General features: G+C 40.0%; 1 protein-coding gene across 1 annotated transcript in view; it reads right to left on the bottom strand.

Moving 5' to 3' along the window:
• MEIKIN (meiotic kinetochore factor) overlaps positions 1–14940 on the bottom strand; it is a 144334-nt gene extending 129394 nt beyond the window's left edge. The window contains exons 1-4 of the mRNA XM_036282153.1: positions 14808–14940; positions 14580–14673; positions 14078–14168; positions 3596–3656 (exon numbers count right to left, since the gene is read on the bottom strand). Coding sequence (XP_036138046.1) covers positions 3596–3656; positions 14078–14168; positions 14580–14673; positions 14808–14940 — 379 coding nt within the window. The remainder of the gene's footprint in view (positions 1–3595; positions 3657–14077; positions 14169–14579; positions 14674–14807) is intronic.
• Between the last annotated feature and the right edge of the window lie 689 nt (positions 14941–15629).

The following is a 15629-nucleotide window of genomic DNA, read 5'->3' as shown; positions in this document are numbered from 1 at the left end:
TTAATTTGATAAATCTAGTAACCAAGTACATTTATCACATAAACTATAATTTTAGAAAATACAAGTTATGGTTAAATGGTTTATTTTCTCTAAATAGAGTATAATACTCATTGAATTAGCATTTGAAACTACATTATGTCCCAAGCATAGGATAGGAAGATAAAACGTAATGCTTATTCTCAATGGTTTTAGAGCCAAGAGGAACAAAAACAATTACACTACTGAGTCCTATGACAAAGAGTACCACAGAACTACCAGAATAGAACTCATCTAGAAAGAGAGGAGTGGCCAGGAGAGGCTTTGCAGAGAAGATGGCACCTGAATTAATTAATTAATTAATTAATTAATTAATTAATTTATTTATTTATTTTTATCCTCACCCGAGGATATTTTTCCATTTTTTGTACAGACAGAGTGGGAGGGAGGGAGAGGAAGGGAGAGAGAGAGAAACATCGACGTGAAGGGACACATCGAGTGGCTGCCACCCGCACAACCAACCAGGGCCGGGGACAAACTGCAACCGAAATACGTGCCCTTAGCGGGAACCGAACCCGGGTCTCTCCGTACCGCAGGCCGACGCTCTAACCGCTGAGCCAAACTGGCCAGGGCCTGAATTTATTTTTTAAGAACAGTAGACGTTAACTCAGAAAAGAAGGGAGAGGAAGGAGAAAAAAGCATTTGTTGAGCATCTCCCATGTTCTTTTGCATTATATTCTAGGAAATATTCCTGTACCCTATCTTCTAACTTGTAAAATTGATTTTCAGCTGAATTCACTTAATATTAGGCTCCTTTATTGAGTTTTTATATTTTGTATTGATATTTTTAGTTTCCAGGGACCATAATTTTTTTTATAGTAGCCTATTATATTATGGATTCAACTGCCCCTTGTCTCTAAAGAGATATTTACTTGAAAGTTTTCTGCCATGCCCGGTGTGACTCAGTAGTTGAGCATCAACCCATGCATCAAAAAGTTGCTGGTTCGATTCCTAGTCAGGACACATGCCCAGTTTGTGGGTCAAATCCCCAGTGGGGAGCATGCAGGAGACGGCCAACTGATGTTCTCTCTCATCGATGTTTCTGTCTCTCTCCCTCTCTCTTCTTCTCTCTCTAAAAATGTCAATAAAGAAAAAAACAGGAAAGTTTTCTGCCATTTACTCGGGTGTTAATCCTTCTGTTTGTTGCATTTGTTGCCCTTCTTTCAAGGTACTGATTTTCTTCAGAAGTTTGGCTGTTCCTGGTTGTCTGTCCATAATTCTACTTGAGAATCTCTGTAGGGTATTAGGTATAAATTATATAGCCTATCTCTAGAGATTATAGAAGAGTGATGAGAAATTCTAAGAACTTATATTATAGAAGAGTGATGAGAAATTCTAAGAACTTATATCCCCCTGTATTTTCTGGGTATTGTATGTTACATGGGGGCAATGGCCTAATTGTCTGGCTAGTGTCCACAATGAAAGACTCCGGTATCAGAACTTCCACTCCAAACAGCCATATCGTATTTTTATCCTGGGGTTAATAAACATAATCTATCTTTGCTACCCTTGCAACAATCTGGAGTTACTTCAGACTCTTCTCTGCTTCTCATTCCAGCCCCAACCTTGACCCTTGGGAGCCAACCCCTCAGTTCACTTTGCTTGAAAGTAGTCCCCAGGGTTTTATCCTGGCAGCATGCACTGACAGCTGCCAGTGTTTTATATGTAAGAAGGGAATGAGAGGAGGAGGCCAGGCCATATAATACAGAATGTAGTCCATCACTTTGACACTTCCTTTAAGGTCCCTTCTATTATAGTTTATTTTTTATTTTTTATTGACTAAGCACTTCAAGTACCTCTAGAACTATTCTTACCTCTGCAGTGGTTTTTCTCTGCTCTTGATATATTCATTAATCTGACCTCATTTGCTTTTAAGAATTTCTCAGTATTTCTGGTGTGCTGATGACATCCTTTGTTGTTTTCAAAAATAATTTCAGCCTGGCCGGTATGGGTCAGTGGATTGAGTATTGACCCATGGACTATGAGGTCCCAGTTTGATTACAGGTCAGGGCACATGCCCTGATTGTGGGCTCGATCCCCAGTAGGGGGCGTGCAGAAGGCAGCCAATAGATGTTTTTCTCTCATTGATGTTTTATTTCTCTCTCCCTTTCTCTCCCTCTAAAAATTCAATAAAAACATATTTTAAATAAATAAATAACTTCAATTACACCAATATGTATGTGGTTCACCAGCAGCCCTCCATATCCAACTGCCCATTTGACACTGCTACTTAGTCATGTTAAAGGCACTCTTAATAGATTAAAAATAAAACTTACAATCTTTCCCTCAAACAAGATTTTTTCAGTGAATGGTACCACTTTATATATCCAGTTATCCAAGCCAGAAACAGCTCTCATCTTTTTTTTTTTTTTATCCTCACCGGAGGACATTTTTCCATTTTTTGTTCAGACAGAGTGGGAGGGAAAGAGAGGAAGACAGAGAGAGAGAGAAACATCGATGTGAAAGGGACACATCAAGTGGCTGCCACCCGCATGACCAACCAGGGTCGGGGACAAACTGCAACCGAGGTACGCGCCCTGAGCGGGAACCGAACCTGGGTCTCTGGACCACAGGCTGACGCTCTAACCGCTGAGCCAAACTGGCCAGGGCTCATCTTTTTTTTTTTTATCCTCACTTAAGGACATGTTTGCATTTATCTTCAGATAGAACAGGAGGGAGAGGGAAGGAGAGAGAAACATCAATGTGAAAGAGACATCGAGTGGCTGCTACCGACACAACCCCAACCAGAGCTGGGGACAAACTGCAACTGAGGTACATGCCTTTAGCGGGAATCGAACCTGGGACTCTCGGGTCCGTGGGCCGACGCTCTAACTGCTGAGCCAAACCAGGCAGGGCAGGTGTCATCTTTGATACTTTCACCTCCTTTACTCTTTATTTGCCAAATTCTGTCAATTTCACTTCCTAAATTAGCCATCAGGTATGCCAATCTCTTTCATTTTCAATGTCATCTCTTAGTACAAACTGCTATCACTTCTCCCCTAAACTACTACAATAGCCTCCTAACTGGTCTATTTACATCCATTTATGTGTCTTTCCATACTGCTGCTCCAATGATAAATACCAATAACTTTGACATGGCTTGCAAGGCCTCTGTCTGTCCAACCTTGCCTTATTATCACATTTCCTCCTCTTTCTTTGTCCTGCAGCCACACTGGCTTTCTTTCAGTTCATTGAACACATAATGCTTTGCACATGTTGTCCCCTCTGCCTGGACTGCTCTTTACTCATCTTTTTGCATAGTTAATTTATATTCTTCTTCAGATCTCAATTAAATTGCTATTCCCTCATGGAAGCCCTCCTTAATCTCTTCAACTTAAACTTAATTAGTTACACTAAAGTCAATCTTCCCTTTGTAGCACTTATCACAATTGTAATTTACTGATCTGTTAGAGGATGAGGGCCAGAGCCCAGGCTGAAGGATTCACTTTGGATTAGGAGAAAAACAACTCTCTCACTGAGATGGGAAAATGACAGAGATACAAACGATGCTTATGCTTATAAGAAAGAAACCAAGGGAGTTCATATCTGACAGTCTTACCTGATACTAGTTCATCAGTTGATGAACTACTGTCCACCTGGAGGGCATCAGTCACTGACTCCTATGTGAAATAAGAATTAAAGAACACTAATTAAGAGATTGACTACTTTTATATTATAATATTCTTTCACATTTATTTGGTCATTTTGAAAAAGAAAAACTAATGTCAACTCTGTATATTAGTTTCATATGTATACAGATTCTTTTAGCTTATTGATCACAGATACAATTTGGTATTTAATATTAAATCTGAAAATATATATTAAAATATAATATTGTTGACAAAATACTATCAATTAACTACTATGGGATAACCCAGGAACAGAAGATAAAGGTGAATATTTTTCTGATACCCTAGGTAGGAAGGGCTTTTTTCCCCCCTCTAAATATGAAAACAAAATAGATAAAAAAAATGACAGATAAGTCTAAAATACCAGAAATATCATTAAAGGCAAAAAATATGGAAATATTTGTTATATATGTGTGTGTAAAAGTATAACTGGCTTTAGTATATAATGAACGAGTATTTCACAGAAAAGAAACACAAATGGCCAATGAGAGAAAAAGGTCTTAACTTTATTAGCATTCAAAGAAATGGAAAGTGAAAAAATATCATACTTTTCATTTATCATATAGATATAAGTTGCAGGTAACATGGTGCTGATTTGCCAACATGAATAAAAAAATTTAAACATGATCCAACCTTTGACTCACTGGAAAGTATTTGTCTTAGGATAACAATTGAGGAACATAAAAAAAACTTCTGCAGTAAGATATCCACTGATAATCTGTAACAGCATAACTTTGGAAACAGTTTTAATCTTCCAACCATAGGTTGAAAACCGCTGTTATAGAAGAATATATAAACTAAAACACTGGAAAACAGTTATACAAATTACAATATATCTATCTATAAGACACTAAAAATTATATATATATATATTTTTAAGACATTTTATTTTATTTTATTTTATTTTATTTATTTATTTTTTTGTACAGATAGAGTGGGAGGGAGAGAGAGGAAGAGACAGAGAGAGAGAAACATCGACGTGAAGGGACACATCGAGTGGCTGCCACCCCCACGACCAACCAGGGCCGGGGACAAACTGCAACCGAGGTACATGCCCTTAGCGGGAACCGAACCCGGGTCTCTCCGGACCGCAGGCCGATGCTCTACCGCTGAGCCAAACTGGCCAGGGCTAAAAATATTTTTATTGAATTTTTTTTAGAGAGAGAGGAAAGGAGAGGCAGAGAGAGAGAAACATTGATGTTAAAGTGGAACATCAATTGGATGCCTATTGCACACTCCCTACCAGAGATTGAGTCTACAACCTGGGCATGTGCCCTGACCAGGAATTGAACGGGCAACCTTTTAGTGCATGGGACAATGCACAAACAACTAAACCACACCAGCGAGGGCTAAAAATCATATTTTTGAAGACTATTTAGTATTAGAGGAATATACAATTAGATAATTTGTAAAATGAAAAAAAGGCACACAAAAGAATGAAAAGAAATATATCAAAATTAAAAGAAATTGCTTGAGCATTTTTTCTGAGTAGTCTGAATCATCTATAAGGAACACTTAATGGTTATAATCTATGGTAAAAGCCTTTTTAAAAATGCTTTTGTTGAAACTGCACTCCCCTAAAAAACATGTTATAGAGCAGTGGTTCTCAACCTTCCTAATGCCATGACCCTTTAATACAGTTCCTCATGTTGTATGTGAGTGTATCTGCATGTGGGCTAACCCACCTGGAGACGGACAGAGGAGCTGTGCCTCTGTTCCTAAGACCATCGGAAATATGTGTTTTCCGATGGTCTTAAGCGACCCCTGTGAAAGAGTTGTTTGACCCCTAAAGGGGTCACGACCCAAAGGTTGAGAACCACTGTTAGAGAGGACTATATAAACTAAAACACTGGAACATAACTATCAACTTTAATGTTAATGTCAGATGAGTCACAAACAATTTTTAAAATCTGAGTTTCTCTAAACTACTGCTATCCATATTTAAAATACTGAATAGAATCCATATTAATTATAGTAGATCAAGAAGTTATATGAGCACAGCATGGCTTGGAAGTCACGGGGAAGTTGCGGCAGCACAGCTCCTGCACCTTGGGAGAGGGGAGACTCAGCCCCACACAGATTCCCAAAGGACAGCAACAGAGAAGGCAAGTACAACCCACATAGCATTGGACAGTGGGAATCAGAGGTGATTTGGCCCACCAGGGCGACTCAGCACTATCCCAGGCTAAAAGCCCTTGCGTGTGTGGTTACACCACCAGCCTGGAAAGCTCCTGATTGTGGGAGCTGGAGAGGCCACAGTGCACAACTACACACCTGGGGAGAGGTCTGAGCGGATTACACAGCAGTGAATCTAAGGGGCTGGGTATTTGCTGAAAGAATTTTGATGGGGGCTAGCCAAGCTCTCAGGGAAAGAGACACATTCCTCCCCACCTCAAGCGAAGAGGACGTATCCCCTTCCCCACCCACAGAACAGCTCTGGGGTTGGAAATTGGTACCCCAGTGCCAGGGCCTGGTGGTGCTGGGGATTCAGACATCTGGCCAGATGAGAGCCTTGGCAGAAGTCCTGCACCATGGAACAGCTCTGGGTTGAAAATCAGCACCCCAATGGCAGGGCCTGGTGGCAATGGGGATTCAGACATTTGGCCGGATGGGAGTCTGACCAGCAAGAGCGAGTCCATTGCTGAAAGATGAAAGAGCCAAGCAGGGCATTTTTTTCTCCTTTTTTTATTCTATTCTCCCCTGCTTGGGGTGGTAACTAGGGGATGACAGCAACCCAGGCAGAGCTGAGATAGTGGAAGCAGAGGAAGAGACTGCCTGTCCCTCCTAGAAACTACTGGCACCACCCCTAACACAAATCTGTTTAAACCACCCTGATTGGACCTGATACCCAGCAAATCCCAGGGCTGCAGGGGAGAGGGAAAGCAGCCCATAACAAATGCATACAACTGGCAAGCTCTGAAGGTGACCCAGACTCCTGGCTAGGGGAGTCCCGCCCATAGGACTACCTGGGATCCTGGCCCAAAGGGTTGCAGCCAGGAGATCCAGGGCCAGGCCTGAACAGTGATTCACATTGGCCTGCATGAGAGAACTGCCCAAGAGGACATGGACCCACACCCAAGGGCCAGATCCAACAACACTGGAGCAAAATCCAGTGAGCTCTATAAATAGCATATCCAAGAATTTTGTTGTTTTGTTATATTTTTAAAAATTTTATTTTTAACTCAATTTTTTTTTTCTTTTTCTATTTCTCACTTTCCTAGTCTATGTTTTATTCAATTTGGCATTATTACTTTCTAAAATTATTAATATTATTTCAGTCATTATTTTCTACCTATAATTTTTCTACTTACCCTATTTCTGGTCTCTGCCTACTTTACTTTCATACTATATGTTTTCTCCCTCTCCTAACTCTTTCAGTATTCTGTGTGTGTGTGTGTGTGTGTGTTTCTGTTTGTCTTTTAATCTTTTGTTGAGGCTGGTGTTTTTATCATTGTTGATGCTGATATATATATTTTTAGGTTCCTTTTGGTTTGGTCTGGTTTTGCTTTGCCTTCTTTACTTTCAAATGTTTTTTCTCTCCCTCTTCTAATTCATTCAGTCTTGCACCTCCTAGTATTGTGTGTGTGTGTGTGTGTGTGTATGTATATGTGTGTTTAAGTGAGTATCTTTTAATCTTTTTGTTGAGGTGGTTGCTTTTATTATTGTTGATGCTGAGGGGTTCATTTGGTCTGGTCTGGTTTTACTTTGTTTTGTCCTGTCAACACCTATATAACAGTTGGCATGACAGGGTCGACAGGGTAGGGGTTGAAGCTCAGTTAACAACCTCGAGGGCTGAGGCCACCCACAAATGGACAACAGCAATCAAGACCCAAATTCAACAGGAGAGCCCACAAAACCCACACAAGGGTCATTCCAAGAGCACTCAGCTCAGAAGATCAAGGAGACTACTCATTAGGTCCCACAAAAAGGACACCACACCAAGACTGGGAGGAATAGCAGTCCTATCTGATACACACCAACCAGCCTATGTGTATCAATACACCTCACCTGGCCCTGAACTACCAAATATTTAAAATGGTGGTACAAAGTAACAGTCCCTTAATGAAAGAAAAGGATGAATCACCAGAAAAGGAACTACATGAAGTGGAGGCAAGCAGTCTGTCAGATAAAGAATTCAAAGCAATGGGTTTAAGGGTGCTCAAACAACTTAGTGAGAATTACAGGCAACTTAATGAGAACTACGCCAGCATAAAAAAAGAGGTAGAAGATATGAATAAAAATCAAGTGGAAATGAAGAATGACATAGCTGAAAAAAGAACACCTTAAAAGGCGTTAATAGTAGATTAGAGGATAAGGTAGAAAAAACACCTAATTAGAGCAGCAAATGGAATAACATTTTTTTTTTAAAAACAGGAGAAGAGTTTAGAAGAGCTTTGGGACAACACATAACATAACAACATTCACATCACAGGGGTATCAGAAGGACAAGATCTAGAGAAAGGAATAGAGAACATGTATGAAGAAATAATGACAGGAAAAGTCACACAAGTCCAGGAAACACAGAGAGTCCCACTCAAGACGAATCCAAAAAGACCCACACCTAGATTTGTCATAATTAAAATGGCAACATTAAAGACAAAGAAAGAATCTTAAAGGCAGCAAGAGAGAAACAGAAAGTTACCTACAAGGGATCTCCCATGAAATTGTCAGTTGATTTCTCAACAGCCAGTGTGGCTCAGTGGTTGAGCATTGACCCATGCACCGAGAGATTGCCAGTTTGCTTCCTGGTCAGGGCACATGCCCAGGTTGTGTGCCAAATCCAAAGTGGGGGGAATGCAGGAGGTGGCCAATCAATGTTCTCTCTCATTGATGTTTCTATCTCTCTCTCCCTCTTCCTTTCTCTCTCTCTAGAATCAGTGAAAAAAAAAAATTAAAAAAAAGAGTCCTGGTCAGTTTGGTTCAGTGGTTGGAGTGTTGGTCTGTGGACTGGAGAGTCCCAGGTTCAGTTCCCGCTAAGGGCATGCACCTTGGTTGCAGTTTGTCCCCGGCCCTGGCTGGGGTCATGTGGGTGGCATCCAGTTGATGTGTCTCTCTCATAGCAATGTTTCTCTCTCTCTTTCCCCCTCTCTCTCTCCCGCTCTATCTGAAGATAAATGCAAAAATGTCCTCGGGTGAGGATAAAAAAAAAAGCAATACAGCAGGCCATAAGGGAGTGGCATGAACTATATAATGTAATGAAAAGCAAGGGTCTGAATCCAAGACTACTCTATCCAGCAAGGCTATCATTCAAAACTGAAGATGAAATAAAGAACTTCGCAAACAAAAAAGGCTAAAGGAGTTTACTATCACCAAACCAACACTGCTAGATATGCTAAAGGGACTGTTGTAAGAAGAAGAAATAGAGAGCAATAAAGAGGAACAAAGGCATAAAAAATAACAATGGTAACAAATAAGTACCTATTAATAAATTTAAATGTAAATGCCTTAAATGCTCCAATCAAAAGACATAGGGTAGTTGAATGGATAAGAAAAAATGACCCATATATATGCTGTCTATAAGAGACCCACCTCAGAATAAAAGACTCACACAGGATCAAAGTAAAGGATGAAAAAAATTTTTCCATGCAAATGGAAACAAAAAAAAGGTATGGTGTAGCAATACTCATATCACATAAGATAAACTTCAAAATGAAGGGCATTACAAGAGACAAAAAAGGTTACTACATAATATTAAAGACATTGGTGCAACAAGAGGATATAACCCTGGTAAACATATATGCACCCAATATATAAGCACTAAAATATTTTAAAACTACATAGCACTACAGGCCTACCTTCTGGAGGACTTCAAGGGAGAGACCAACAGCAATACAATCATAGGGGATTTTAACATCCCACTAACATCACTGGATAGATCTTCCAAACAAAAAATTAACAAGGAAACAGAGACCCTAAACGATGCACTAGGTCATCTGGATTTAATTCCTATTTATAGATCATTTCACTCCAAAGCTGCAGAATTCACATTCTTCTCAAGTGCACATGGGACATTATTAAAGATAGGGCACATGTTAGAATACAAACTAAGTCTCTACAAGTTTAAGAAGACTGAAATCGTATCAAGCATCTTCTCAGATCACAGTGGCATAAAACTAGAAATGAATTACAAAAAAAACACTTAAGGCCTTGGCCAGTTTGGCTCAGTGGTTAGAGTGTAGGCCTGTGGACCAATGAGTCGTGGATTCAATTCCAGTCAAGGGCACATACCTCGGTTGCAGTTTGTCTTTGGCCCTTGTCAGGTCAGGCAGGAGGCTCTATCACACTGATGTTTCTCTGTGACTCTCTCTCCCTCCCTCCCACTCTATCTGATGATAAATAGAAAAATATTCTTGGATGAGAAATAAAAAACAAAAAAAAACCACTTAAAGACATTGAAACACATGGAGGCTAAACAGCCTGTTATTAAACAATGAATGGGTTACTAATGAGATCAAGAAAGAAACAAAAAATGTCTAGCAAACCAATGAAAATGAACACAAAATGTATGGGACAGAGCAAAAGCAGTCCAGAAAGGAAAGTTCATAGCACTACAGGCCTATCTCAAGAAACAAGAAACATTTCTAATAAAATATCTAATCCTACAACTTAGAGAATTAGAAAGAGAACAACAACAACAACAACAACACAACTCTCCAGAGTTAGTAGGAAAAAATGAAATAATAAAGATTAGAATGGAAATAAATGACACAGAGATTTAAAAAAAAATACAAAAGATTAATGAAACCAAGAGCTGGTTCTTTGAAAATATAAACAAGATTGATCAACCTTTAGCCAGTCTCACCAAGAAACAAAGAGAGAGGACCCAAGTTAATAAACAAAAGAGATGAAGTAACAACTGACACCACAGAAATACAAAGATTTGTAAGAAAATACTATGAACATTTATATGCCAACAAATTGAACAACCTAGATGAAATTGATAAATTCCTAGAATCATACAGTCTTCCAAAACTCAACCAGAAAGAGTCAGAAAACCTGAACAGACCAATAATAGCTAAGGAAATAGAAGTAGTAATCAATAATCTCTCAGTAAACAAAAGCTCAGGTCCTGACGGCTTCTCAGTGGAGTTTTACCAAACATTCAAAGAAGAGCTAACACCTATTCTCCTCAAACCAAAAAAAATTCAAGAGGAAGAAAGATTTCCAAAGTCTTTTTATGAGGCCAGCATTATCCTAATCCCAAAACCAGACAGAGACACTCAAAGAGCTGTGGCCATTTTGCCCAGTGGTTAGAGTGTCGGCCCGTGAACCAATGAGACCTGGGTTCGATTCCAGCCAAGAGCATGTACCTTGGTTGTCGTTCATCCCTGGCCCTTGTTGGGGTTGTGTGGGAGGCAACCAGTCGATGTGTCTCTCTCACATCGATGTTTCTCTCTCTCTTTCTCTTTCCCCCCCCCCCCCACTCCTAATTTGTCTAAAGATAGATGGAAAAATATCCTCGGGTGAGGATAAAAAAAAAACCACACACACAAAAAGACACTCCAAAGAAAGAAAATTACAGACCAATACCCATGATGAACTTAGATGCCAAAATCCTCAAAAAATTATTAGCCAATAGGGTCCAGCAATGTATTTAAAATATTATACACCACAACCAAGTGGGATATATCATAGGGATGCAATACTGGTACAGTATTTGCAAATCAATAAACGTGATAAACTACATAAACAAAATGAAAGATAAAAATCATATGACCACATCAATAGATGCTAAAAAAGTACTTGACAAAATCTAGCACCCATTTTTGATAAAAACTCTCAGCAAAGTGGGAATAGAAGGATCATAGCTCAACATAATAAAGGCCATATATGACAAACCTACAGTCAACATTATATTCAATGGGCAAAAACTAAAAGCATTTCCCGTAAGAACAGGAACAAGACAGGGATGTCTGTTTTCACCATTCTTATTCAAGATAGTACTGGAAGTCTTAGCCACAGAAATCACACAAGAAGCAAAAATAAAAGGGATCCAAATTGGAAAGGAGGAAGTGAAACTGTCATTATTCACAGATGACACGATATTGTACATAGACAACCCTAAAGCCTCCACTATGAAACTACTAGATTTAATAAATGAATTCAACAAAGTAGCAGGATACAAAATTAACATCCAGAAATTACTGGCATTTTTCTATACCAATAATGAACACACAGAAAGAGAAACTAAAAAAAAAAAAAAAAAAAAAAAAATCCCTTTTACCATTACAACAAAAAAAATTAAGATAGCTAGGAATAAACATAATCAAGGAGGTAAAAAACCTGTTCTCAGAAAACTACAGGATAATGAAAAACAAAATATAGGAAGATATAAAAAAGTGGAAGCGTATACCATGTTCATGGATTGGAATAATCAACATCATTAAAATGTGCATACTACACAAAGCAATCTATAGATTCAATGCAATCCCTATTAAAATACCAATGGCATACTTCACAGATCTAGAACAAATGCTTAAAAAGTTTATATGGAACCAAAAAAGACCCCAAATAGCCCCAGCAATCCTGAAAAAGAAGAACAACGTTGGAGGGATCAAAATACCAAATATCAGGTTATACTACAAAACCATAGTAGTAATAAAAACAGCCTCATACTGGTATAAGAACAGGCATATAAATCAATGGAACAGAAAAGAGAACCCATAAATTGATCCAAGCCATGCTCAATTATTATCTGACAAAGGTGGCAAGAGCATACAATGCAGTAAAGATAACCTCTTTAATAAATGGTGTTGGAAAAACTGGACAGCTATATGCAAAAAAAAATAAAAATAAAAAAATGAAACTAGATCATGAACTTATACCATACACAAGAATAAACTCAAAATGGATAAAAGACTTAAATGTGACTTGTGAATCCATAAAACTCCTAGAAGAAAATGTAGGAAACAAATTTCAGACATCACATGCACCAGAATTTTCACTGATACAAGATGTAAGGCAAGAGATACAAAGGAAAAAGTGAACACATGTGACTACATCAAACTAAAAAGCTTCTGCACAGCAAAAGGAACACAGTGGAAAAGGAACCCACTATATGGAAGAGCATAATTGCCAACAATACATCAGATAAGGGGTTAATTTCAAAAAAAAAAAATAGAGTACTCATACAACTCAACAAAAAAAAGACAAAAAACCCAATTTACAAATGGGCAAAGGACTTAAATAGACACCTCTCTAAACACCAAGAGACATATAAAAAAATGCTCAATGTCACTAATCATCAGAGAGATGCAAATTAAAATGACTAGGAGGTATCACCTCATACCTGCCAGAATGGCTGCCATCAACAAATCATCAAACAACAAGTGCTGGTGAGGATGTGGAGAAAAGAGGACTCTAGTACACTGCTAGTGGGAATGCAGACTGCTGCAGCCACCATGGAAATCAATTTGGTGTTTCCTCAAAAAATTAAGAATTGAACTGCCATTTGACCAAGTGATCTCACTTCTAGGAATATATCCTAAGAAGCCGGAAACACCAATCAGAAAGAATATATGTACCCCTATGTTCATAGCAGCACTATTTACAGTTGTTAAAACAGCCCAAGTATCCATCAATAGATGAGTGGATAAAAAAGCCATGGTACATATACACAATGGAATACTATGAAGAAAGATCTCTTATCCTTTGAGAGGACATGAAGGGACATAGAGAGTATTATACTAAGTGAAATAAGCCAATTAGAGAAAGACAAATATCACATGATCTCACTTATATGTGGAGTACGATGAACAAAATAAGCTGACAAATAAAAGAGATCCAGAGAGATGGAAGTAGGAAACCGAATGACAAACCCCAGAGGGAAGCGGATGCGAGGGTGGCAAGAGATAAACTAAAGACCTTATATAAATATATGTATAACCAATGGACACAGACAACAGTTCAGTGAGGCCAGGTGGGCAGGTGACGGGGGGTGGGGGGGTAAGAAGGTGTCAATGGGGGTAAAAAAGACGGAACATCTTGTAATAAAAAAAATAATAGAAAAAAGAAGGTATATAATATTCTAATGGTAATGAACCCTTTGTTTCTAGTTGTTAATGGAAAAACATGAAAATGGTTTTAAAATGTTTAAGGACTACCAAACATAAGGGAGATAGAAACATTAAAAACGTTTTATACCTGTCATGCAGGAAATTAGCAGTGACCGACTTTTCTCAAATTTTTGTCAAGGGAAAGAAAAAACAAAAATGCATGGCTATGAATCTGCCTGAATCAGAAATTTAAGGCCCTGTCTGTAGACATAGCATCATTATTTATAAAAACATTAGAAAGCTATGTAGTCTCTATTGAACAAAGACCACATTATACTTTCATCAGGTGGTACATCAGGTACTGCTGGTTTGTACACTAAGTGTCTCCATGGATCATAAAAGGTTATCTTTACATACCCTCAATGGAGCAACCTTGTCATCCTCGGTCTCTTCTTTTCCAGTGCTACTTTCTTGCAGGCTCTTCTCTCCTGCAATTCCTGACTGAGAGCTAACAAACAACACAATTAGTTTGCACCATCTAGACTTGATTCTCCATGTCTCTGTTCACTGTTGGCACTGGTCAGAATCTGCAAGGCTCTTTTAGGGACATCATTAGGAAAAAGTAAGGAGCAGAGTGGGTTAATTGTAACAATACCCAACTGATGCCATGAATGCTTTCCTGGATGTTTTATCTCACTCGTTTTTAGGTAAGTTGGCAAAATTTCCTCTTTTAAAAAATAATTATTTTCTGAAGTCAAATTTCTCGGTCTATCTTCTAAGAAGAGCAAATTCAGAGATCCTATTTATTTCTTTTCTTCATTGACTCTTAGAATGAGAAGCTATTAGCTATTAAAGAATTAGGAATGACGGTTTGAAAAGGAGGCCAGAATGCACAGGCTTGTTACTCGTAGCTACGCACCTGGGCAGTCCTGAGGAGCTACTACCCTGCCCACTCCGCTCCACTTTCTCGGAGATCTTCTGCAAATCGCGAACTTTGCCATTTCCTTTGAGGCCTGAAGGAGGGCAGCACGTTTCAGGGCAAAAGCCTGGGGGACCAGCCTCCCCGGGGCAGAAGCCCAGCTACTAACCCCACCTCCACCCCCACCTCCATGTTCTCCCACCCGCAGGCCAGTCCCACAGAGCTTACAGTGGGCAGCGAGCCTTCGGCTTGGGCCTGGGGGTGCTTCTGCCATCACCGATGGGCCTAGGTCTGGCGTTGGGGTCAGGTTGAGTCTCTGGCCGGCTCTCTTCTTGCGGGTATAGACCCGTAGCGGCCACATTGCCAATGACCCACAGCCCTCCAGGGCCTCTTGGCGCTCAACCGCCTGTCTTACTGCCTTCCTGAGGAACTAAGCTACTGCTGGAGGGATTCAACGTCCCGAGCAGCCTGCGGAGCGGCCTGAGAGGACTATGAAGTAGAAACGCTAAATGCCTGCAGCACCCACCCCGGCGCCGGACCGCAGCTGCCCGCCTGGCTGCCGCCTTTTTCTCTGCGGAGCTGCGCGGAGGCTTCTGGGAAGACGGAGTAAGATGGCAGCCGCCCGGACCTCCTGCAGGCGCAGAGCTCAGGCCTTTGACGGTGGGTGGCCCGCGTGGCTCCTGGGTCCCTGACGCAGGCTCTCTTGCTCCGTGCTGAAAGGAAGTTTACGGGGAAAACTTTTCCTTCCTCCGGGAGTTTGCGCCATCATGTGCTACTGACGCCTCCGCTGCTCTCCTTATTAACACCGCAGTAAAGCCTTGGCAGTGGAGTTTTAGCTCTATGGGCACAGAGAGCCCAGCGAGTCAGCCTGACTCAGTGCAGGAAGGTCAGAGAGGAACAAAAAGGTTGGGGAGTGCCCTCTTGAATAATAATCTTCTGTCAACTGGGGTGCCGTGGTACTTGAGAGTTTGTTTATACAAGCATTTGAAAATCTTGGGTTCCAGAAGTTTCTTTCCAAGAACAAGCAGAATCTCAGCCTGTGTCAAGGTG

Source organism: Molossus molossus, unplaced genomic scaffold (assembly GCF_014108415.1).
Source record: "Molossus molossus isolate mMolMol1 unplaced genomic scaffold, mMolMol1.p scaffold_m16_p_4, whole genome shotgun sequence".
Lineage (NCBI taxonomy): Eukaryota > Metazoa > Chordata > Mammalia > Chiroptera > Molossidae > Molossus > Molossus molossus.
Note: the sequence above shows the minus strand (reverse complement) of the source record. Positions and strands in the feature narration are given on the sequence as shown.